At 45.6% G+C, this 24592-nt stretch overlaps 1 protein-coding gene across 3 annotated transcripts in view; it reads left to right on the top strand.

Annotated features, from left to right (window-relative positions):
• capn15 (calpain 15) overlaps positions 1–23463 on the top strand; it is a 35620-nt gene extending 12157 nt beyond the window's left edge. For 2 of the 3 annotated variants that reach the window (XM_068583680.1, XM_068583678.1), the window contains exons 2-12: positions 2617–4261; positions 8871–9079; positions 11051–11234; positions 12223–12446; positions 13207–13332; positions 14909–15061; positions 17020–17181; positions 17270–17505; positions 17591–17799; positions 18603–18781; positions 20299–23463. In XM_068583680.1, coding sequence (XP_068439781.1) covers positions 2639–4261; positions 8871–9079; positions 11051–11234; positions 12223–12446; positions 13207–13332; positions 14909–15061; positions 17020–17181; positions 17270–17505; positions 17591–17799; positions 18603–18781; positions 20299–20476 — 3483 coding nt within the window. In that variant the 5' untranslated portion in view covers positions 2617–2638 and the 3' untranslated portion in view covers positions 20477–23463. The remainder of the gene's footprint in view (positions 1–2616; positions 4262–8870; positions 9080–11050; positions 11235–12222; positions 12447–13206; positions 13333–14908; positions 15062–17019; positions 17182–17269; positions 17506–17590; positions 17800–18602; positions 18782–20298) is intronic. The other variant, XM_068583679.1, reaches the window with a different exon arrangement.
• Positions 23464–24592: the final 1129 nt, after the last annotated feature.

The raw sequence follows: 24592 nt of genomic DNA, 5'->3' as shown, positions 1-24592 counted from the left end.
CTGCTGCAGACATAAACATGATGAAAAAAAATGGCAAACTCCACCGACGCTCTGACAAAGTATCTATATGGCTGATGTCGTGACTTTGCTCTCTCGCTTGAGATGGAAGAGGACTGACAGTTATGAAAATGGCCACAGGGAGGAACCTGTCATCAGACATGAGGCGTTGACACTCGTAGTCGTCGTGGTCGCTGTTTGCGGCCCTCGGATAGGTCGGCCTTTGGAGGGCTAAGCACGGTGTGAACATGTGCCATCAATGCTGGCATGGGGCCGACCACTTAATTCAACCACATTTAGCTAAACCGGGGATGGGGGATGTGTTGTAGTATGAGGACACGGCACATGGCTGTGTGGGGATGGATGGAATGTTTTCTGGACATATTATTGATGCTTTTAAATAATTGTACTCAGTGGCTAAAACCGTTAATGTTTAAGGTCAAGAACACTTCATTTTGCTCAGCTACCGGGGGGCTCGGCAAATATTACTGTGGAATAAAAGACTAAGCAAAACAAAGAACTGAGTGCTGATTTCCTAGTGTTTGTGTGTCTTGATAAAAATGGCGTTTTCCTCGCTTTGCTTATTGTTATCATTGGCAGACTGAGTTTCCTCCTCACACAGTGTGGGCCCTGGTTTATGTTGGAGGCCCGACTTCAGCCCAACACACACACACACACACACACACACACACACACAGAGGCTCAAACGTAGTTGACAACATAACAAGGAGCTATGCTATGTCTACAAATAGATATAGCTACATGCGTACACACACACACACACACACACACACACACACACACACACACACACACACCCAGCGGCAAAGACCTACACACTCAAAGACACCCAAAGAGCCCCTGCTGTCACTTCCCTCCTCACCTTAGGGAGGAGAGATGACAAGAGATGAGGACAATGTGCTGGGAGCTGGAGGTTGTCTATAAGAGGCTCCCCTGGGTTCTGAGGACTCGCCTGGTTTGAAATGGTTTAATGGAGTTGAACTAAGGGCAATTAGCTGGCCAGGACACATGGTGCAGTGGAGAAGAGCAGGACACAGGCCAGCCAACCAGCAGCCGTGCTTAAGACTCTGCTATACTTCATCAATGGAATTAAAATGTCATATTGACTCTGTGGTTTGGGTTTTTTTTTCCCATGCCCTAATTTAAAAACATGAAGGATTATCAGAATGTTTTTCTTGGAAAAATAGGCTGTTTCCACTGAGAGTTTATAGGCATTTTACAAAAAGCCACAAACCAATCTTCCCCACAAAAGCCTTTTGTCAAAGCAGCCCCAATTTTCGGCGGCATCCACTTCGACCAAAATACAATAACAAGGGATAAATGTGGCCAGATCCACCAGCCCAGAGGTCACTTTGTGGGCAGCATCTTTGCCACGGTGATAAATGTGAAGAGCGTCGCAGAAGTCTAGCTCTTAGCACCACACTGCCCTGCAATTCCCCACATTACCATCTCTGTGTTGGTGTTCACACATGAGCAGCTTGAGTGACAGTGACATTCATGGGCTTGTCCAGGCAGCAGCCCCGTCTGTCCCTCGAGGGCGCCCCTCTCCAAACCCCCCTTGCTCTATGGAGGTATCCAACTGTGTTGCTTCCCGTCCCCAAGGCCCTAATATACCCACTATCAATAAGTCAGATTGATTGAACTGCAGGCTCACAGAATGAACTGTATGTACAAGTCCATCCACAATAACAGCCTGCTGTAGGTTAGTATGTGTCGGAGCTGGTATCAAGGGAGCAGCCTGACGAGATGGATAAATTGCTTCCGGATCAAAACTTTCTAAAATGGATTTATTCTTCTCTCCTCACATTTTCCTCTGCACTGTTTCCACAACAGAAGTTCTGTAATATATGTTGATAGTTGTTGTAGTGTAGATGATTTGTCAATGAAATATGTCCAAAAGAACAGCCTCATGCATTCGATATTCATAAGGAAAGGATTGACATGACCTTAAATTGCCCCCATCTACCTTTTTCTCCTTTTTTTTTTTTTAGCATTTGCATTTACTGAGTAAAAGAGGAGAGAAGTGCGAATATGAAGTGGAGGAGATCCCTTGTGTTTTTTCTATTCTAATAAGTGTCAGTCAGGAAGACCGGAGGAACGCTTTCCTTGGTATTCTGCAAAAGCAGCCTCCTCTCCTCTGGCTCCTCCTCTCTATGTGCTGTCTCCCCGACTCTAATCATGTGGCCATTGTGTATGGATTTACTGCCCTCAGAGCCCCCAGGAGGGAGATTTGATTTTTCCCCAGCACTAGCTAATCTTTCCCTCTCACATTCTATTTTTCTTTTCTAATTCTGCCCGTCTGTCCTCCTGCAGCCTCAGATATTTTTGCTGCGCTCTCTTCCTTTTAAATAATCACCCGTAGTCGACTGGGAACATTTATTCATTCTCTGGTTTTCTCAGGTTTGCTCTTTCTGACCGTGTCTCATCTTTTCTTGACCTCCTGCTTTGCTCCACCGACAGAATCTTGGTGACCGAAAAGTCTCAAATAAATAAACTGTGTATTATTGCTAAGCGATTACAGTTATATGGCCGGATGTATTGCTCACTCGTTTGGTCATTGAATTTGATTTGAGTCTCTGTTTTCTCTCTGTTTCCCAGCCACTCTCACTCTCCTGGCTCCATGGCAGCAACGGTGCGAGGCAGTGAGTGGTCATGTGGACGCTGCACCTTCTTGAATGGCGGCGCAGCACCTCGCTGCTCCATCTGTGAGGCGCCGCGCCAGAAACCCGACCTCAACCAGATCCTTCGGCTGAGCAGCACCGAGGAGCACCGTTGGTCCTGTCCCCGCTGTACGCTCAACAACCCTCAGGGATCTGGAGCCTGCTCCGTCTGCGGCTTCGGACCGTCCCCTGCCACTCACACGCCCCCGACGACCACCATAGCTGCTACTGCCAACGGCCTCCCGCCCGCCCCGGCCGAGCCCCCGACGCCCACCGTCACCCTGCCGGTCCTCCTTGAGCCCCATGGACAGCATCCGGCCAAGGAGGAAGTGCTGCGACGGTCTGAGAGCAACGGAGAGGTGTACGGCCTGGAGGTGCAGCACTCGGGCTGGGCGTGTCCACGCTGCACGCTTCACAACACGCCGGTTGCACTGTCATGCTCAGCCTGCGGTGGGCCCAGGAAACTGTCTCTCCCTAAAATCCCCCCTGAGTCACTGGTGGTACCCGAGGTGCGAACTCCTGTGCTGGGGTTTCCTGTTCACACAGCAGGGGCTGCCCCGCTGCTTATAGACCTAACGGATGACTCTCCTCCCGCCCTCCCCTGTGATCCTCAAGAACCTCCCCATGTCCCCTCACAGCCCCTCTCCTCCCCTTTCACTTCCTTCTCCTCCCTCCAAAACAACCCAGTGCCTCGCAGCAGGAGAGAGGTGCCCCCTCCCGGGCGACCACCGAACCCCGGCACCAACACTCCCAGCCCTACGTCCCCTTCAGCAGCCAATGTGCCACCCCAGCCAGGCCCGCAGCGGCCAGCCAAGCCCAAACATGCCCAACCCCAGGAACCTGCGTACCCCAGCAAGCGCCTCAGTATCTTGGAGGAAGAAGATCCTCAGCACCACCCTCTGACCCACCACCTCCCCGTCGCTTCCCCAGCCGCCCACACCTGGAAGTGCCCTAGCTGCTCGTTGCCCAACCCAGGGAGTTCATCGAAGTGCGACACCTGCCGCTCATCGCGGGCCGGCGCTGACCTCATTGACCTGGTGGGCTGCGAGTCGGTACGATTCACCCCGGCCAGCCCCTCCAGCCCGGACTTTAGCACCTGGGCCTGCTCCAAGTGCACGCTGCGCAACCCCACGGGTGCACCCAAGTGCTCGGCCTGTGGTTCTTCCAAGCTGCATGGCTTTCAGGAGCAGCAGGTGGCTCTGCCCCGCTGCTGTACACACTGTGGCAATACATCGTGCTCCTGTACACCCTCCTCATCCTCCTCGGGTCATAAAACAAGGAAACAGGCCCGGGGCTACCCTTCCTCCTCTTCTGCTATTGCTTCATCTAGTTCCTCTTCCTCCTCCATCTCGTCTAGCCTTCAGGAGAAGGTGGGACAGTGGAGTTGCCCCGCGTGTACGCTGCTCAATGACATCAAGGCCAAGAACTGTGCGGCGTGCCACACACCGCAGCAGTACCTCACCCTTCGCAAGGTGGTTAAGCCTCTCAAGAGGCGGGAGAGCATGCATGTAGAGGCCCGCCGGCGAAATGATGAGGGCGAGGCCAAGGAGCTTTTGGAGAACATAGTCACCTTCTGCAGAGAGGTAAGAGAAAAATCAGTTGTAGCTGCCAAACACAATAATGAGATCTTATAAGCCACTTGGGTTTCATCACTTTGTTAATATTGACTTAGCGTCATCTTTATAGGGTGAACAAGTCGATTGTCATTATGCATCGCCTTTTTTTAAAAGTTATTTCTTTGCATTTTGTTGAGGTTTCTTATTTCGATGTGCGGTGCGTCACAGGGTGCACATTGCCTTTCAGAGCACAGCTCCCTCATTGTAATTCCTCTTTTTGTTAGGTCTCTGGCATTGTTCCCACTCCCTCAATCTCTCTAATTTCAGAGAAATGCTAATAGACTGTGTCATTGCCTCTGTTTGCACTTGCTCCGTTTGCTGAGTTTTAAACGGCCAGCGGGTGAATCTTGAAAAGGAGCTGCAGATACGGAGTGCGTCGCGGTGTCACAAAGTCCCAGCACTGAATTCTGATTCAGAGCCGTTCATTGTTTGTTCTGATTAGACTTTGCTAGGAAGTTGTGTGTTTTTCATGCTGACTGCCTAGTTTGAGTCCGACTCTTTTTTTTTTCCTCTCCTCACACATCATTTTAAAAGTTCCTATTGAGAAAAATATTAGACTACTAATGCGATGCAGCTTACTGTATAAAAGCATAATTTTCTGACAGAAACAATTATTTTGTTCAGAATGTGATTTCCCTTTTTATGTGAACATCACTGCATCAATCCGGCAAAAAAACAGAAGGCATGCTCCCCCTTTATTCATCAATATACATTGTGAAACAGAACATTATAATTGAGCTGCGTAAATGTCAGTTGTCGCAAAGAGAAAAACGTATTTATGCTTTTGCAATTACGGGCTTGTCGGTAGTCATAACAACCTAAAATAATGATGCAATTTTGACACACTTAAGCACCTCTGCATTTAATCAGCATTAGGATCAGGGAGACTTTGTGTCATTCATGAGCCCTGATTGGTCGCGGTGTCACAGCTGTTTGAAGCCAGCGAGGTTTCTTTCCCAGCAACCGTGATTTAGACGTGACAACCTTTGATGTCGTTTCTTTGTCGTGCATCACACCACTGCCTGCACGCTGTCTCTGCTGTACTGCACCTTTTGATAGGCATGTATTATGTTGTCATGCACATGGCTGCTCGGGGCTGTCAAAAGGGTTAATTTATAGACCATTTGCTAGGGAGACACGATTGGTTTGATGGTGGGCTTATATTCTCTGAATCTAATTGGTTGTCTCGTGCGCGTCCCTTTGACACGACACCGATCGAGCCGTGTTTACAATATCATGGAGTGTGCTTTGGAATGCATTATTGATGGCTTCTTTTAAAGTCAGTCGTCTCATTGCTGCGAGCGTGGGAGGGAAGTTAGCTCAGTAGGAAGGAAGGACGCCGTAGATCCCTCTTCGCCACCTTCCCCTCCTCTTTTACTAATTTTAAGATCAACATTAAAGCAAGTCTTTCTTTTACCGACTTTTCTTTTTCTCCTCCAAATATTTTAGGCCCCGCTCTCTCCGGCTCTGCCCCTCTGCGCTCTTCAAAGTACTTTTCCCTCTTCATCTCCTTTTTATCCCGTCTCCCTCCATCACATCCATCCTCGCACGCTCAGCCGTTTTATTTATTCTCCACTCTTCTAATATCTTAAAATATGCTTTTCCCCCCTTGCCACCCACCGTACTCCCTCTACCCCCATCCCACCCTCTCCACACGACTGCACTCAATTCTCCAGTGTACCAGTCAGTGTGTGCGTGTGTGTGTGTGTGTGTGTGTGTGTGTGTATACGTGCTAAGGTGAACACAGGGGCTTGCCTATTTTTAGAAGCAGAGCCGGAGAGGAGCAGAAATGATTCGCTTTCCTATAGTGAATGCAATCACTAACAGCATCAATTGCCGCCGCTCGGTTTTAGGGGTCAAAGTGATGAGCGGGGGGAGAGTTGGTAAGCAGGCGGATCCATCACTGTCAAGGCAACGTTTGGCAAGCACCAAAACCCCAGTGTTGAAAATGTAATAATGATTGAAGTCTTTGGTTTACCTTGCTAAGGCACGTGGGCAGTCTGAGCGCACGAATACAGTCAAAGTTTCTCGATACTAATTTTAGTAATTAGTTCAGTTCAGATTTTCTTTCTAGGTTTGTTGGAGTCGATTATGTTACTAATACAATATGATGTACATCATATCATCTCAAGTATTTGTATAGATTGAAGCAAACAGTAGCGACTTGGAGTAAGAAATATGATTCTCTCTTCACCTCTTTGCAGTTTGTTTCCTCTGCCTCCTTGCTCTCTACTCTCCTTGATTGGCTTTCAGAGCGAGAGGTGTGTGTGCTTGATGCCAGAGCCCCAGAGCGTGTCCGCTTACTCACGGTGCCAGACGAGTAAACGCTACTAACAGCCATCAGCGCCGCTTGTGAACTGTAAAACCCTACGTGGCTGGAGCTGGTTCCTCTGTTCCCCCTCCATGTCACCCTCTGGGGGAGCAACAAAAAGATGATACATGGCAACAAATTGACTTTGATTTGTTTTATTTCCTTTCTTAAGAGCGCTCTTTCTACAACGTGTTGCTTGAATCTTTGCCACTCCGAGGGTTTTACCCGGGGTGCAGGTTTTGCATGTTGGATTGTGAGTTCTGACAGCGTGCAGTGACAGCTCCTCACTGCCTGTGACTGTTGTACGTACCAGGCTGTTCTGGGACGCTTTTGTTTTCGGTTTCATGTGGGGCATTTTTACGGCTCTATAGTTCCTTGTAACCACATTTTCTGGGAGATGGCAGGAAGGCAGCAGCAGCTTTTCTGAGCTCAGCGTGGAGTTGGCTGATCGCGGACTGGTCTGGTTTGCATGCTGGCATGCGCCCAGTCACTGAATCAGAGACAGCAGCACCAGGTTCACTCGATGAGGACAGACAGCTAGACTTACGCTGACAGACGTCACAACATGGCAACCTGAACGACAGGAAAATGCTTTTGTGTCGGGGAATGATATTCTTCGTTCTCGCTGAATCAAAACCCTGTCTCCCCATTTATAACGTATGTCATAAGGGCATATGCCATTTTACATACTCTGCTTTATATTTTCATCATGGTTAGTAAAGTTTATATCGATCTGCTTAGTTGTGAGGGGCTGCTTGGACATTTTATAAAGCTTTAATTATCTATTAGATTCTGATATCTTCTTCTTCTCTTTCCTATTATTAATGCATAGGAATATACTGAATAGTCAAATGTGCTTCAAAAAAGAAACATAAAACTATTATGCACGTACACCAACCTGGGTGAAAAGGCTAATTACAGCATGTGCAGTGTATTTTCCTAATGGGCTGAGAGCTCAGTGGGGAGAGCAACAGGATGCTCTATATCTTCGTGGGATGCTACAATGCTATTGGAGCTAACCTGTCTCTATCCATTAGAATGAACAGACTTTTAAGATGTGTCCTCTTTTCGTGCCAAATGATGAGGTTTGTGTAATGTCTCAGATTAGATTGCACTTTAAAGATTTCTGTGCTTGTTTGGAGCAATTTAGGCTCATTTATGTGCCGACAAGTCCGGCCTCTGTACGTGTGCAGGGCCAAAAGCTTTCCCCTCCACCTCTGCGCTAAATCCACATTGGCTCCTAAGCCCGTACAATAAAAGCCAGCACAAGGGTCATATATAAGCCAGTGAGCTACAGAATTGGAAAGCTACATGGAGACCTCGGTTGGCCGGGGTGGCGAGGTGGTGTCGAAGTGATTCTGTCAGCGAGCGCTGCTTCGACACTACAGAACTGGATTGTGGGGACGGCGACTAATCAATTTGCTTCACTGTGAGCCACTAGTAGTGGGTTCGCCCGCATCACATCCACTTCCTGCCTCGCAACCCGACTGGCCGAGCCCACTTCTCACACCACAAATGGGAAACCGGATAGGTTTGCGTGTGTTTCTGTTGGCCCTCTCGGGTGTGTGTACAGGAGAGTTTTAGATAGGCAGATAGTGTGTCAGATTGGGTGTCTTGATCTGTTAATGTACCCATGTAGTCTGGGTCCCGTGTACAGTCGAGAGGCAGCCGCTTTTCAAAGTGTTAAAAATCCAGTGTGTCATTTCAAATACTATTTGCTCTGCGGGGAATGTGTCAGAAAGCGAAGCGTTTGAAATGTTTGAAAGTGATTTGCATTTGTGTCCTGTATCCTGGCTGGGATGGTGCCACATTTGGACTCCTGCTGTGCAGATGTGTGATGCCACTCTAACAGTGGAAGTAATTCCCCCCGCCACACGACTCAATGCGGGAGGCATCAGCTTGTCCTTGTTCCACCCTGAATTTAGGGCTCATGTGGCGGCCTTTAGTGTTCTGTATTAATTATCATCCACCTGCAAAATATTTCATATTAGAAATGTAGGAGACTGTCAGAGATTAGCAGTTGTTGCTTCAAGTGTCCTCCAGGCTTGTGTTATGTTTTTGAAAAGCTTTATTTAAATGTGCTCTCATCAACTCCGTTGGGAATGATTTAAAAATGGGGTATTGTGTTTTTTTTAAGTCAGATGTTTTCTCCTAACAAGTGACTTACTGTTTTGGAATCTATTTTAAATGTGAGTTCATATTCGGCTCCCTCTCACTTTTCCTCTCCACCCTCCAATGACTGCCTCCCTCTCGTCCCACGTGTAGAACTCCGTGAACTTCGTGGACGACAGTTTTCCCCCGGGACCTCGATCCGTGGGCTTTCCCGAAGGCGACAGCGTCCAGCAGCGTATAAAAAAGTGGCTCCGCCCACACGAGATCAACTGCAGCAACTTCAAAGACCGAGGCGTCAAGTGGTCCGTCTTCCGCACGCCGCGGCCCTCTGACATCCTGCAAGGCCTGCTCGGGAACTGCTGGTGAGCCGTCCGACCGCACACAGGACTCTAAAGAGTGTAGATAACAATGATTCACATTTACATACAGATTTTTATTTTTTCTATTAGCTGGTTTCACCTAGGAGACACAAAAATAGCCAAAGTAAAAGAAAATGTGTCATTCCGCTCAGTCCCTGAGAACAGTCAGAGGAATACAAAACAGACAACACATAGTATTTCATGTTGGGTTTAGATGAACACTGCAGCTTGAAGCTAGCAGAGAGAGAGAGCTGCAGACAGTGACAGAGAGGCAGTGAAACAGTAAGTTAAGAAACAGAAAGCGATAAACTGAGAAATTGGGAGGCAGGGAATATAGAAAAAGAAGGCAAGCATTAAATGAAAGAGGGAGCAGGGCGTAGTTGGACAGATGTACAGATACACCTGACAAGGAGATTATTCACGCCAGCGTGAGTCTGGACACATGCTTTATCTCCCTGCCCTTGTTCTGTGTGTCCTTTAGGGGCTGTGCGTGTGCGTGTGCGTGTGCGTGTGCGTGTGCGTGTGCGTGTGCGTGTGTGTGTGTGTGTGTGTGTGTGTGTTACCATTCACAATCTTCCTCTGCACACAAACAACAAAAAGTCCCAAAGTTGTCCCAATACAACTTTTCGCTTCATCTCCAGCACATGCAGCTTATCAAAAAATAACTCTCCCCAGAGCCAAATCCTCTCACTTGCAAAAAGATGTAACCCTAATTCATCTCTCTAACTCTCTCCCTCTCTCTCTCTCTCTCTCTCTCTCTCTCTCTCTCTCTCTCTCTCATTCTCTCTCTCTCGCTCTCCCTCTCCCTCTCCCTCTCTCTTGCTCCCTCTCACACAGACACACACACACACACACACACAATAGGACACTGTGCTAATAAACCGGCAAACAACCCAGCTCCCCTCAGCCTGCCAATGACAGCAGAAGAAAGTAGTGCCAATGCAGTGCCAGTCACCCTTGTCCTCGAGTACAAGCTGACATTAGAGTCACATTATGACACGCCTAATTGGATTTTTATTTGATTCTATGCAGCCGATTGGTTTTTCATCAGCCGCTGGATGGCTGATCGGCCTCACTCAGCCGCCACTTGAACAGATGGGCTATAGCTTTAATAATACACAATCCCAGCCCCACACAAAGAGTCTTTTAAAGGCTGCTTTACTGACACCAACAGCCGGCAGCCGGACTGAAAAGGGATATTACTTTCATCTTTCATCTGCGGATGTAGTGACAAAAGTGGGTTTGGTCATTTGTAGTAATGTCATTAATGAAGCGGGTTGGGATATGGACAAAGAGAAATATTTTTAGCTCATTGTCCCCAAAAATCCACTGTTTGTAGGCATTTCATCATATTGTCTGATCTCTTTCCACACTTTCAGATGAACTAATGTTCACTTTAAAATATATTCCTTTTAAGTTGGATCCCCCTCGTCCCCAGCCGCGTTTCTCTTTTGTGAGGAATTAGCATTTTCTGATGTATCCGGATTTTTGATTAACTAATTTCTCTTGCCAGCTAATTAGAGGAGGCGAGTCGGTTTGTCTTTGCTGCGGGGTGAATTAACAGTAATGGGTAGGTAACCAGAAGGCATAGAAGCTTGACTCATCAAATGTGATTGATTTTAAATGAGGGCAAATTATGTTTTAGAAAAACCTGCTTGAGGTGCCTTTTTGGAAAAAGGACATTTTAATTCCACATTCACGATCTCACGGCTGCTTGTCCGTCTGTTTCTTTTAGTTTTCTTTGATTGCGTCTGTCGGTCGACATTCCTTATCCCTACCTGTCTTTTCGACTAAAGCTGGGATCCATTCAGCCATCCAGCTGTCCGTCACGATCAGCTGATCATTTATGTCTCGTCTCCCTTTGTTTCGCTGCTCAATTCCGCTTTGTTTCAGTCGCATCCTCTCATTCACCCATCTGTCTATCTGGATCCGACGTTTCATTTTCCAACTCATCGAGTTTTTAACCCCCTCCAGGTTCCTGAGTGCGCTGGCGGTGCTGGCGGAGCGTCCGGAGCTGGTGGAGAGGGTAATGATCACCAGGACAATCTGCACAGAGGGCGCCTACCAGGTTCGGTTATGTAAAGACGGGACGTGGACGACGGTGCTGGTGGACGACATGCTGCCCTGCGACGACTACGGCTACCTCCTCTTCTCCCAGGTCAGGAAACGACAGAGGGATGTGAGAAGCCCTTGAGGGAGCTCTTCTTCTCTGTTTGAGACTCGAGGCTACTTTAGCCGCTCCGAGCATTAACACACGTAATCTGCGACTTTTCTGTCGGCAACCGAGTTGCATTATAGGTAAAATAAGAGTTAGCTTTTGACACAAAAGAAGACTGCAGGGAATGAGATCGACGGTATCGGTTCTGCTGCATTGATTTTGAACTGTCCATCGGGAGTCTGACAATGTTTAAGAGGAGCAAATGTCAAATTGGTGGAGTACTTTTTTTCCAGGCAGCAAGGATGGTTGACATATATGCTGTCTGATTTATCAGCAAGCAGGGCATTCATAAGTTCCCTTGTGCTTGTTCTGGGCAGTCATAATCGTCAAGTAGATGGAGTTACAGCCTCACATTAGTGTAGTATCCACTTCTTAAATGCTCGCCTTTTATCACGAGCACGTCTCTACGGTCCCACAGAGGAGGATCGTACCTGGAGGTCTAATTAATCAACAGTCAATTACAGGACCAATGATAGTTTTGCATTCTGCCACAAACAAAGCAGAGGGACACACATCCGCGCCCACGCATGCTAGAGAGAAACACCTTATCTACCAGATGCTGCTCAGACTGCCAATCGCCAACCTCAGATCTCAACCAAGGCTAGCAGAGAGAAAAGGTCTTAGAAGGGACATTAGGCAGAAGTAAATTACTTCACCATGATGACTCAAGCGTGGACGAAATGCAGGACAAAATGTAAAGACAACAGTTATGTGTGGTGATGATGTAAAAGAATATGAGAAACATAAATATGACCTTTTTTTGTTGACAGTTTATGTTCTTAAACCTTGACTCATTTGAGTCCCAGCCAACAGGTTGAGAGCCAACACCTCCAAACAAACCCCACAGCCTACACAACATCCTGTTAGAGCTGTACTCACAACTGAGACTTGACTAAATATTTGCTCCTTCTCTTTCCCATGGTTCCAGGCCCAGAGGAAGCAGCTATGGGTGGCGTTGATCGAGAAGGCCCTGGCCAAACTCCACGGCTCCTACTTTGCCCTGCAGGCAGGGCGCGCCATCGAGGGCCTGGCCACGCTGACGGGGGCCCCCTGTGACTCGCTGATGCTCCAGGTCAGCTCCACCAACCCTCGGGAGGAACCCATCGACACGGATCTCATCTGGGCCAAGATGCTCAGCTCCAAAGAGGCTGGGTACGAGAGGGGAATTTCGGTGCAATGACGACCGTCTTTGTTTGTTGTCACTTATTCCTATCATTTTCCACCGTGTCCTGATAAATAATGAATACAAATGTCTACTATAGAGTGATATATCCTTGTACAGCACAGAAAAAAATGATAAATAGCAAAACATCTCATCGGAAAATCAGCGGATCAACTCCCTCTAATCCCAACTACAAACACGAAGGTGTTTCAAAACGACAAAGGACCTGAATGCCAATTAGCGGCATGTGTTAGTGATAAAGGAGGTCTGATAGTCAGCGCTTTGATACGTGTGCTTCCAAAGCAACATGAGACAGCTAGCAGAACTCCAAAGAGGCCAAATCATCTGTGGCCAAACTGCAGGTCCATCTGTCAGAAAACCTGCAGGATTATTCAATATATCAAAGGGGAACAGCCTGGAAAATTACGACAACATTGGTATACTTTACTGAACAGAGATGAGCTGCATCAGCGAAGAAGAAGCAGCAGTTACACATTGAAAACAGATCGTTTTGTTGTCTGTAACTCTGTATTGCTGCTATGTCTAAAGCTCTCCTGTTTAAATAAAGATTAAATAAGTAAGTCAATAATGAATTAACATAATTAGCTATGCACAAGAAGAAGATTACAAAGTGGAATTGAACGTTTTTTTTAAACTTTGTTTGTTATATTTGTTCCAGAAAATTATTAGAATATGGAAATCATTTCTAAACGTTATGGTGATAGCTTTTGAATCTTCTATGTCTGTTAGGTTTCTGATGGGTGCATCTTGTGGAGGGGGCAACATGAAGGTTGACGACGTCGTCTATGAGTCTCTGGGCCTTCGGCCTCGACATGCCTATTCCATCCTGGACGTACGAGATGTCCAGGGCTACAGGTATGAAGCCATGTGAAGAGGGATGATCTGAGAGTATCTAATACTCTGTGAGTTTCTCTCTGTACGTCTATCAATCTGCTCCATCTCTCTTCATTCATCAATTTCATCCTGGTCACACAACATATAGACTTCCAAAGGAAAAACGACAAAATTAAATGGCCGTACTTTGTCTGCATGCTGACCACATGGCCTTAACGAATACAGTTAATTCACGAAAACAAATCAATGGGGTCCCTTAGTTGCATGGGAGGACATGTCCTATTCATTTTCTCTAAAGGTAGTATGAGTCTACACTTCCGCAGCTTGCATCCGCATGAAACTCTCTCGAATGAGTCAGTGCAAATGATTAACAACTACGCTAAAAATAATATCAGGTGCCGAGATTTACAAAGTCGAAGATACAAGATAGAATATCATGAGGTGAGAAATTAACCAAGACGCCCACAATGCATTTAATTTAATTCAATTCAATTTCTGATTTGGGGTGAACTCAGCGAGGGATTCCTATTTTCTTCACAACAAGAGATTTGAATTCCCTCCTGCGTCTCTCTAATGGCGGCTGAGGCTCATGGGTATTTTAATGCTTGCCGTTCTAAAGTTATGGGGGGAGGTAAACAACATTTAAATAATTAAAACTGGAGGCCATAACATAAAGTAACTGAATCATAACATAATCCGCAGAGTGCTGTGTGACTGTGTTAACTCATGTTCAGGATATCATAAAGAGAACTGTTTGAAGTTGGAATAAGACGGGAAAAACATCAAATCTATAAGTGCCATTCCACTTACAAAAGGCTCATCTTAGTTGTGTCATTTTGGAAGCTTTTCCTTCAATTCCTCCTTTTTTGCTAGATTTCATAGTGGAAGCCAGTGAATCAGACAGCGTGTTGGGATTGCAGGTCTCTTTTATGTCCTAATGTTCACTCTTTAAAAAAGAATATGTTCATAAATAAGTATCCTAGGTTTAGAATTGATTGAGCAGATGGACACTTTGTGGAGGTACTTGAATGCCTCATAGGTAAATGGGGTAGAAGCTTGATGCCAACAGAGAACAGGTGCACAACAGTTCACTTTGGTCAGCAGTGTTAGTCAACACAATGGAGGGATCCTCTGTCCTACCTGTGAGAGGAGGTTGAGAGTAGCTGTAAATCTCAGATGTAATTTGCTCAAGAGTCCCACACAAGCACTTTAATTTACAGCCATAAAGCAATCTGAGTGGAAGATTGGGCCACAGCCCTTGATCGAAAAGGAGTTGAAGTCCTCCTGCTTGGAGCCAGAGGAGATGAAAAGCAGCTTGGAAACAGCCGTTCACCTGCACTTTTTTTCCTCGGAAAGAGGGGGCTCTCCAATATGGTTGTCCATTATACCTCCTAAGTTTCTCACTGTAGGAGGAGGGAGGGAAGGGGTAGTAAAATGAAATGGGTTGTTAAAAAGTAGGCAATGATCCATAAGGGGAGCAGAGATTGGATACTGCGTTGACAGAAAGCTGTTGTCTCTCTAACTGGATCCTGTAATTGGCTCTCCCTCTCCATCCATCCTCCTCCTCCCTAACTGTCACTCTTTGGCCGCGCTTCAGGTTGTTGCGGCTGCGTAACCCGTGGGGTCGCTTCTCTTGGAACGGCAGCTGGTCGGACGAGTGGACAGAATGGCCGCAGCACTTGCGCCACGAGCTGATGGCTCACGGCAGCAGCGAGGGGGTCTTCTGGATGGAGTACAGCGACTTCATAAAGTAAGAACCATGTTTCCTGAGGGATTTCAGTTACTATTTTAGTTATAAATGTGTACATCTTGTCCGGCTGAGATCCATTTGTTGTTTTTTTTTACCAGGACAAATGCAACCATAATGACAGAAGCCAAAACATTTGAATCCACATTTGTAGATGGGGATTGTCTCATGAAGTAGCTCACAGGCTCCTTTCAATTATTAATTCCAATCATTCATTTCCAGTTGACCTTTCTTCCCTCTAGCGGCCACCAGGGGACATAGCAGCATCTCAAGTTGACACTGACCCCTTTTATCTTATTTATATTGTATGTCTCTGATGCTGTACTTTTTACAAGTGACTCCAGAAGTCAGCCACTGTGCCCACATGATGGATGCACAGCTTTGAGCCATGGAGGCTGTGGCCGCTAACGCTACACTTCTTGTGTTTATTCCAAACACGCCACTGTTACAAATGTAAAATGCATGAACACCTGTGATGTTCATCCCAGGAAAGATCTACTCGGCGCCAGCTGTTTCGCAAATGTCAAAGCTTTTGTTTACTGATTTCGGGTGAAATAACTCTTGAAAATGCCCTTTAATTGTGGCATGATGGACACACGTAATGTACTAAAAGTGATGGATTATTATCCTCATGCCTTTGTGGATTTTTGCCTACCATCTGGTATTGATGTCAAACGTAATGACGCCGTAGTTTTTTTCTTTCAGTGCGTTTTTTTTTGTGCGTCATACACCGGTTCCCACAGGTTTTTTTTGCGGTTGCTTTTGCTGTGAGCGTGTGTTGTATTAGCTTAATTTTGTCATTCAATCACACAGAGCATCAAGTTGTTTTTGTGTTCCTCAAACACGACCATACCACTGAGCAGTGACCTTGTTTAAAGTTAGTAAACACTGTTGCCTGTAACAGCTTGAATGAAAAGTACTCTGAAACATAACAGGGAGTTGTTGCCTTGGACGGCGATAAAACAGAACTGACTGAACCATCACGTTGTAAAAAATAACTGAACTGAATCACAGCCAAAAAAAAAAAATCTAAATTAAATTTGAAGAGAATCTGTGTGACCTGCCAACAAAATAATTTCACCAAGTGTAGAACCCGATTTTACACCCTACAAAAAGTTATGTCGTGTACCGGACCGAAAAGGTTTTTCTCTCACCGTCAGCACACCGTCTGATCAATGGCCGTTGTCACAAAGTCCACCGGGTTAGTAGGCTCGCCTAAAGATAAATGATGTGTGTATCGGGCTCTTATTCATGTCCCTCGTGTCTAACAAAATAAGAGTTGCAAGAAGTCCAGAGGGATCAATGCTGCTGTCCCCCTGAACAACTCAAACCTGAGAAATGTGTGCGGCCCGGACCTGAAACCCATCTGTCTCCTGACTGTTTATTGTATTCTCTAACGGAAAAATAATCTCCCATTTTTTGTCGGTATGGAAAAAGAAAAAGTGGTCAGCTTGTCGGATAAATATTAAGGCCCCCTTTTTTGACCATTTAACTCAAGTGGACAAATAGGTGATGGTGCTGATATTGATTACAAAACCATTTCAGAAGGATTATACCACTCCCAACAAGACATATTTATACCTAGTGATCAAAGATTCAGCTTGTCCCCTTTTTTTCCCGATCTCTTCTTCCCAAAAAAGTAAGACGTGAGACAGTTGTCAGTGGGAGGTTAGGAAGTGATGAAACAATGAAAAACAGACTGAAAGCGAGGAAGAGGATGTCTCTCGGGGCCTGCGTCTTTGAAGAAGAAGGTCTTGATGTGTTAGCAAGGTAAATGGTGTTTGTACAGCAGCGCGCTCGGAGGCTATGCTAATGTTGAAGACTTCCTTGGATGCGTACAAATAGACTGGGCTAGAAACGGGGTCAGAGCAGCCGGGTCAAACTGTTCGTGTGCCCCTACGCAACACTTTCCTGTTGATGCTGCGCTGTTGTAGTAAAGAAGGCTCCATTCCTCCCTCAAGGTACTTTGACTCGGTGGACATCTGTAAGATCCACACTGACTGGCAGGAGGTGAGGCTACAGGGCTGCTTTCCCAGCAAGGCCAGCGGGCCGGTCACCGTCACAGCCCTCACCGTGCTGGAGAGGACAGCTCTGGAGTTTGCGCTCTTCCAGGAGGGAAGCAGGTACACACAGCAGCCATCAGCATCCATCAGCAGTTTTTTTCTTCTCCCCACCATTGTGTCGCGCTGACGCCGTTCGTCCTCTGTGCAGGCGCTCGGACACGGCCGACAGCCACCTGCTGGACCTGTGCATCATGGTGTTCCGCGCCTCCTTCGGCAGCGGCAACAAGCTGACTCTGGGCCGCCTGCTGGCCCACAGCAAGCGGGCGGTGAAGAAGTTCGTCGGCTGCGATGTGATGCTGGAGCCGGGGGAGTACGCAGTGGTCTGCTGCGCCTTTAACCACTGGCAGATGAATGTCAGCGGGACGGGAGGACCGCCCACGCCCAGTAAGTTGACCGACGCGACGTGCGATGCTTTTGTTGCTCATGAACGTCCGCTTCACCCAGACTCATAACCTTGTTTTCTCCACAGCAGCAGGCACTTGTCCTGACGCGTATCTCTCTCCCGCAGTCTCCAGTCCTACCAGCGGGGCAGCGCGGCGGCCCAGCCAAGACTTCCCCGGCTACATCCTCGCTATCTACAGCTCTAGGCAGGTGATGGTGGAGCAGGTGGAGGCGATGGCCACCACGCTGGCCGATGCCATCATCCTGCTCACGGAAAACAAGGGCGAGAGACACGAGGTGAGACACGTGTACACGCTCGTCTGAGAACAAGAGAATAAGCTCCCTCGTCTCTCTTTCTCACACACACACACACACACACACTGTTTGAGTATAATGCTTGTGAAGCTGGAGAACGCTTTCAACTCCGTAAGCCACTTTGAGATAACACTTCAGATTTCCATAGCAGAGTCCGGAATCCTATTCTGCCTCGAACACATGCAAGTATACGTGCATCATCTCTCACATGCACGCACAAAGCCGCTCACACCCAAGGAAGTGAATTATTCTGGCTCTCAAGTGCTGTCACATTGGCTGGTTTTGGAGAGGATGACAGAGCTTTTTAAACACTTGATATCATCTTTGTTAAATCATTCAGCACTTGAGCTCTCCAGGAATTCACCGCTCAGTAGGTGGGCCACGCGCTCACGAGTGTGTGACAGCCAATCCACAAACAGTAGTGTTTAAACTATATAGTTAAAAAAAAAATACATATTATTTTTAATAGTTTGTGTGGGCGGTATTAATAAGTCGCCTAAGCTGTTGTGTGTCATGAAACAATAGATTTGTGTTATGACGCATACATTGCTGCATTTTAAAACAATAGTGATGTACGTTTATCGATACAGCTACATAATAGTTGGACTACAGATTATTTTCAAGCCATCGGTTCATCAAAAAAAACAAGTCACGCAAGCATAAATCTGGCAGTCTCTCTGCTGCCTCAATAGACCAGAATGCACTGCAGCCGCGAGACATGTTGTTTATTGGGAAGGGAGAGGGGGTGAACGTCTTTCTTAATCAAATTCCTGCATGTTTCTCAGGGCCGCGAGGGCATGACGTGCTACTACCTGACCCACGGCTGGGCGGGGCTCATCGTAGTGGTGGAGAACCGCCACCCCAAATACTACCTCCACGTCTCCTGTGACTGCACCGACAGCTTCAATGTGGTGTCCACGCGCGGCAGCCTCAAGACCATAGACAGCGTACCGCCTTTGCACAGGTATGCACACATACACACACACACACACACACACACATACACACACACACACACGCACCCCTTATTTTCTCTTCCTCACACACGAGAAGAGTCCAGTTTTTTTTAAAGAAAGTTATATTTCACCTTGGAAGAAAACAACCTGAATAGATTGCAAGTGAAGAGATTAAATGTGTGAGGAACATTTGGTACAGGTGCAAAAAACATCCAGTCCTTCAGACGATTATATCTGTCCACACTACTTTAGACGCCAGTGATCCCTGAGGATTAGCGTTCAGTATTTCTTAATCTACCTTAGGCTGGTCTCAGCACAGCTAGAGCTGCCTTTGTTTCCTGTTGGTCCCCATTGTTCTCTTCCCATCAAAGCCACTGATTTAGAGACCTACAAAATATAGTACGCTCGTAGTCACCTATGAGATGCAGCACAGTGGAGTTTTTCACACATCATTAGGTTTATCTGAATTTAGGTTCTTTGGACATCTACTCTGTGGATGTTTCAGGCGTGCAGACACATTTCAGCATACATTAATTAATATTTACGACCTCATCCCCTTGAAGTTATGTCCCACACATAATGGGAGACTGTAAAAAGTCACCAAGCATGAGGGCCGTGTTTTTCATTTCCTTTTCTCTCTCCTGACTATTTTCTCCGTTCACTATCCGTTCTGCTGCAATATCCCAGTCTTATTTTCTGATCTTCTTCCTCATTTGCTTTTATACAATCAGTTCAGAGGCAGAAACATTTAGCAGCTTGGAAATATTCAGGTTTCTCACTGGGGTGTACACAGATGTCGTTAAGACTGTGGAAGTGTGAATAACTGTCGCCATGTTACCTCATCTTGTTCTCTAAATAGACTGAAACCGTGCTGACTTAGCACCTTGTCTTCATCCAATCATAGCTTTAACTTTGCTGAGTAGCTAATAAACAGTTCCAAGATCAGTGGCATACTTACACATGAACAATAATTATTTGCTAGAAGAAATAGTTTGAAAGAAGGAAGGCTGACTTTTTTGAGAGGTAATTTTTTTCTCATCTATGGTTCATTTCAGAATGTATTACTAAATTACTACAGCAAAAAGATCTAAACTAATTATATTTATTTTGATTGATTGCAACACGGAGTGGGATGAAAGTACTGATGGGCTTGAGTCCATTAGCAGCTGTAGGCCGGTTGTCTGTTCCTCATACCCGCTTTAGTTAACTATAATAACTGTTTAGTCAGCAGCTCGTTATAAAGAACTGGCTGTTTTTCCCATAAATGTATTATTTTAATATACTACGGGGGGCTGAGGAGTCTGAAGAAAATAGGATTTACGCTAGGGAGGATCTTGCTTTTTTATAAAATGAAATATAGGATTTCGCCCTCCTCCTCAGAAAAGTAATTGTCATCCAGTCCCTTACTTCACTTCACCATATACAATGCACGACATGAAAATACCACATTTGTATTCAGAATGGTGCCTCGAACAGGAGCTGCTCCATGTGTTTATTCCCCACCGCTCTCTGTCTCCCCCTGCAGGCAGGTGCTGGTGGTGCTTTCCCAGCTGGAAGGAAACGCCGGCTTCTCCATCACCCACCGCCTGGCTCACCGCAAGGCGGCCCAGGCCTCGCTGGGAGACTGGACCCCCACCAAAGCCACGCACAGCCCCCTGCTCACTCCGGACATTGATGGCCTGCATCGTCCTCGGCCACTATGACCACCGCCCACTATCTCACTCATACACGCTGACTATTATCCAATGAACTGTCGCGCCACTGGAAAAGCCAGGCAAGGAAGGGCGAGTGTTGTGTGCAGCCCTAAAACGTGGAGAACACACACACACACACACACCTGAATGTAAAGCATAAACGTGCAGCATTTATCTGCTGTCCTCCAAATTCTCCATAAATGCTTTTCATCCGGTCGACTCCCTTGCCAAATGGATGTGCCATGTCAGGATGAAAAGAGGGAACGGGCCACATGGAGTGACCTGCATTTGACTCCCCAAACTGTTTTTCACACAGGCACCTAACAGGATCCAGCTCAGACTACTTGAAATTCTGGATGTTTTCGGTACGAGCGCTGTACGAGGGATGTCATCCCTGAGTTACGTATGCTTGGAGACGACTCTGCTTTCTCCACAGAATTCAGGGTGCGGTGCCGTAACTACTGAGCCATTTGCCGGCCCACAAACTTTGAGCCAATCACCCGCAGCGATCAGACACTTGCAAGGACAGCTAACCAAGCAGGAGACTTCAGGGGGAGTTTATCTCGCCGAGCCCTCAGTACGGTACTTAATGAGCCAAAACCCACATTCTAGTTTGACTCGCAGTCATACATGTTTGTTTTTTAACTCGAGACGATACACGTCGGTCTTACTTGTGTTGTACACGGCCCTTGTTAACGTCGTGCCCATATTTGTGTTTTGTTTTTTTTGAGGCCGCGGAAAAGCCATCTTTCATACAGTACTGTCTGTCCTCACGCTCCATCATCATCCCCGCAGTGCTGTCTCGCTCTCTCTCTCTCTCTAGCTCAGGACCAAACGCGTGATTTGTCGAGTAAGTTGGAGTCGAGCAAAAGCTCAAGCTGATGTGGCAGGTGAACGGTGCCCAGATAGCTGGAACGTCATCTTTCTGTCAACACTTACCAGCCAAGCCGTGCGGGAGAGAGGTTTTAACTTGTGAAATACTGACACATAATAGAATTCCCTTCCAAGCGGTTCAATGGACTAACATACAAGTTGGCCCTTTTCCCTTTAGAGAAACAAGCACTCTAGCTCCTTTTTTTCCTGTCTCTCGCATACTCTAATTCATTTTCGCTCGGCCTCAGTTTGGGGTCGAAACGCTGGAGGCGAGTCATTACATGACCAGCTTTGTAGTTTACCCCTCGGGCACGCTGGCTTTTCTCATCCAGATCGGCAGCCAGTTTACATCTTCACACGTAAATTCACACTCTCCTCTCTAGACAAATTAACGGATTGCGACGCCCCAAAAGTTGTGTCGGATCTTTCGTGGTACCGAAGGTCAGCGAGTATTTGTCTATTTCCCAGTGTTTTGATTTACACTTCAGTGTGCTTAGGGAGTGCCGGAGGAGCCAGTGGCTGTTTGAACAGTCAGTTCGCCATCCGGGGAGCTCTTGCGACGAGCTGCCGAGTTTACTTTGGGAGGTCAGGGACCATTTTTGTTTGCTCGGGTGCAGCACGAGCATCTGGGCGCCCCTCCCACAAGGCGACACCGACCGCACATTAGCGACAGCGCACAGAACTCGTGTACTAACAAATTAGCATTTTGTCAGTCTGCCTGCATACGTAACAGGAGCGTAAAGGGACCCCTGAGACACGTTGTGACACAGAAAATAGTCGTGTTTCGTCTGCGTGGTTTCAAAGGACGGGTTGCCTGCAGCTGTTTCCACGTCGCTCCCCCTTTAAGGCCCAGCCTAATTCCTCCAGTGTCAAAGCCATTACTCCTACTTCACTTGGGATCTTTCGGTCCTCACCATGGCAACATAAATGTTTCATCAGAGAGAGGGGGGAGACTGACGCGGTACTATAGTAACAGGATGGCGTGGGAGACTTTATTTCAAGTCAAAGTTGATGTATTGTGTTGTGAAATAGGGGGGGAAAAAACTTGAAAGCTGATAAGCAAAATCGCTGGAGTGTTCACACTATGATTGATTGTTGGGCGGGGAAAATTGCTGTTCTTTATCGTGTCAAGTTCATTTTGAGTTTAAACTCTAAAGTTCCCACGTGAGAGGATTCAGTTGGAGGCTCGAAGCTCAGCAGTTGAGAAAGTGACGACACGTGCATGACCTCGTGAGCATTCGGTCGGTAGCGTCGACGGTAAACGGCGGCACGGCGTCCCGTCTGCTGACAGGCGGCACGTCACCACACCTCCAGGACAGCTCGCAGGAATACGAAAACCTACTCCGGCTGTGTCATGTGTCTTTGATGAAACCTGAAGCTGAGGTAGCTGTAAATATGTTTTCCAAAGAAACACAACGTGTGATGTCTGTCCGCCCTGTGTGAGCGTGCGTGATCACAGGCGAGCTGTGACCTTTAATTTATTTGTATAAGTGATTTGCAGGCCTGTTGTCAAATGAATATTGCTGAATACTGGACTGATGTATGACAGATAAAGGAATGTGATGATGCTATGGCTTTAGTTTGAGCACAGAGGGATTAGCTGGACAAGAAATGAACCTGCACTGAATCACCTGCAATGACACCTCAAAATCCAATCACTTTACATTTACATGAGATTGTTTTTTTTTTTGTTGCTTTTGTTATATTCTATGTGTCATTTTTGGCTCTTGCTGGTGTCCTTTGAACCTACTCCTCTTCTGTGAAGTTGTGGTGGTGACTCTTCTGTGTGTCGGTGGCGCCCCCTGCTGCTGGAAAGGGCTGCAGCCGGAGAACACGGCGCCTTTTCTCTCCTCTCCTTCGTCTGGTTCCCTAGTTGTAAATATTACAGACTGCAAACTAAAGCCACAGATAAGATAGAAAATGGGGGGGGGAAATGTACTGACCCTTTTAAAGTTTTAAAAATAAAAAATGAAAGTATGATAGAAACTAAACAATGAAACCTAATGCTGAAAAAAATGGAATTCTTATGAATGTGATATATATTTTATCGATATTTTCTGGGATGGGAATATGAGTATATGTGTACAAACATATGTATGTTTAATTTTCAATCTCAGGTTCCGATGGACCAAATAAATTTTTTTAAATTAACATTTGTCCTCATTGCAAACAGTTTTTCACACATGCACATTTCCATTGACTGTACTTTAACAAAGGCTTTCTGTGGTTTGTGACTCGTGGAAAAGACCTGACAGAGATCTGTTTGATTTGTTCTGTTCAGGCTTTTGTCTTTGATGAATAGCAAGAGGAAGTCAGAGCTCTCAAGCTGTAAATGCTGAAGTGGGAAAACAGTCTGATGAAAGGATAATGTGTTTGCGTGTAAAAAAAAAAAGAAAATGTTTTCACTGACATGCAGACTTGTTTACAACACTCATATTGATTCCAGGAATCCACTTTTGGATGTGTTAATTGGTTCCTGTTTGCTTTTCATTTCTCATCAGTCTCTCCCTTCTTCCAGCAGACTTTAGTATAAATATATATAGATATAGATATAGATATATATATATATATATATATATATATATATATATATATATATATATACATATATATATATATATATATATATATATATATATATATATATATATATATATATATATATATACATATATATATATATATATATATATATATATATATATATATATATATATATATATATATATATATATATATACATATATATATATATATATATATATATATATATATATATATATATATATATATATATATATATATATACATATATATATATATATATATATATATATATATATATATATATATATATACATATATATATATATATATATATATATATATATATATATATATATATATATATATATATATATATACACATACATACATATGCATTAAGTATATGTGTTTGTGTGTATAACATATGTTCACTAGTGGTGAATACAGGCTCAAGAAAATATTCGGACAGAATACTTAATTATATGTAATAGGAGCAGACGAAGTTTCATTCATTTTAATGTGTTTGGTTTAGCAAAAAACAATTTGAAAGCCTCATATATATTCTGCTTTCACGGTATTTTTTCCTTTATTAAAATATATTGGAGATGACACAAAAGCAGTTTAAAAAATAGTTCAATGTGTGTATGTGTCGTCTCCCTGTTTCAGTCCCCCCCCCCCCCTCCTCCCCTCTCCTCTCCCCTCAGA

Source organism: Clinocottus analis, unplaced genomic scaffold, assembly GCF_023055335.1.
Source record: "Clinocottus analis isolate CAN_PGR_092001 unplaced genomic scaffold, fCliAna1.0.p SCAF_19, whole genome shotgun sequence".
NCBI lineage: Eukaryota > Metazoa > Chordata > Actinopteri > Perciformes > Cottidae > Clinocottus > Clinocottus analis.
This window is presented reverse-complemented; position numbering and strand designations above follow the sequence as displayed.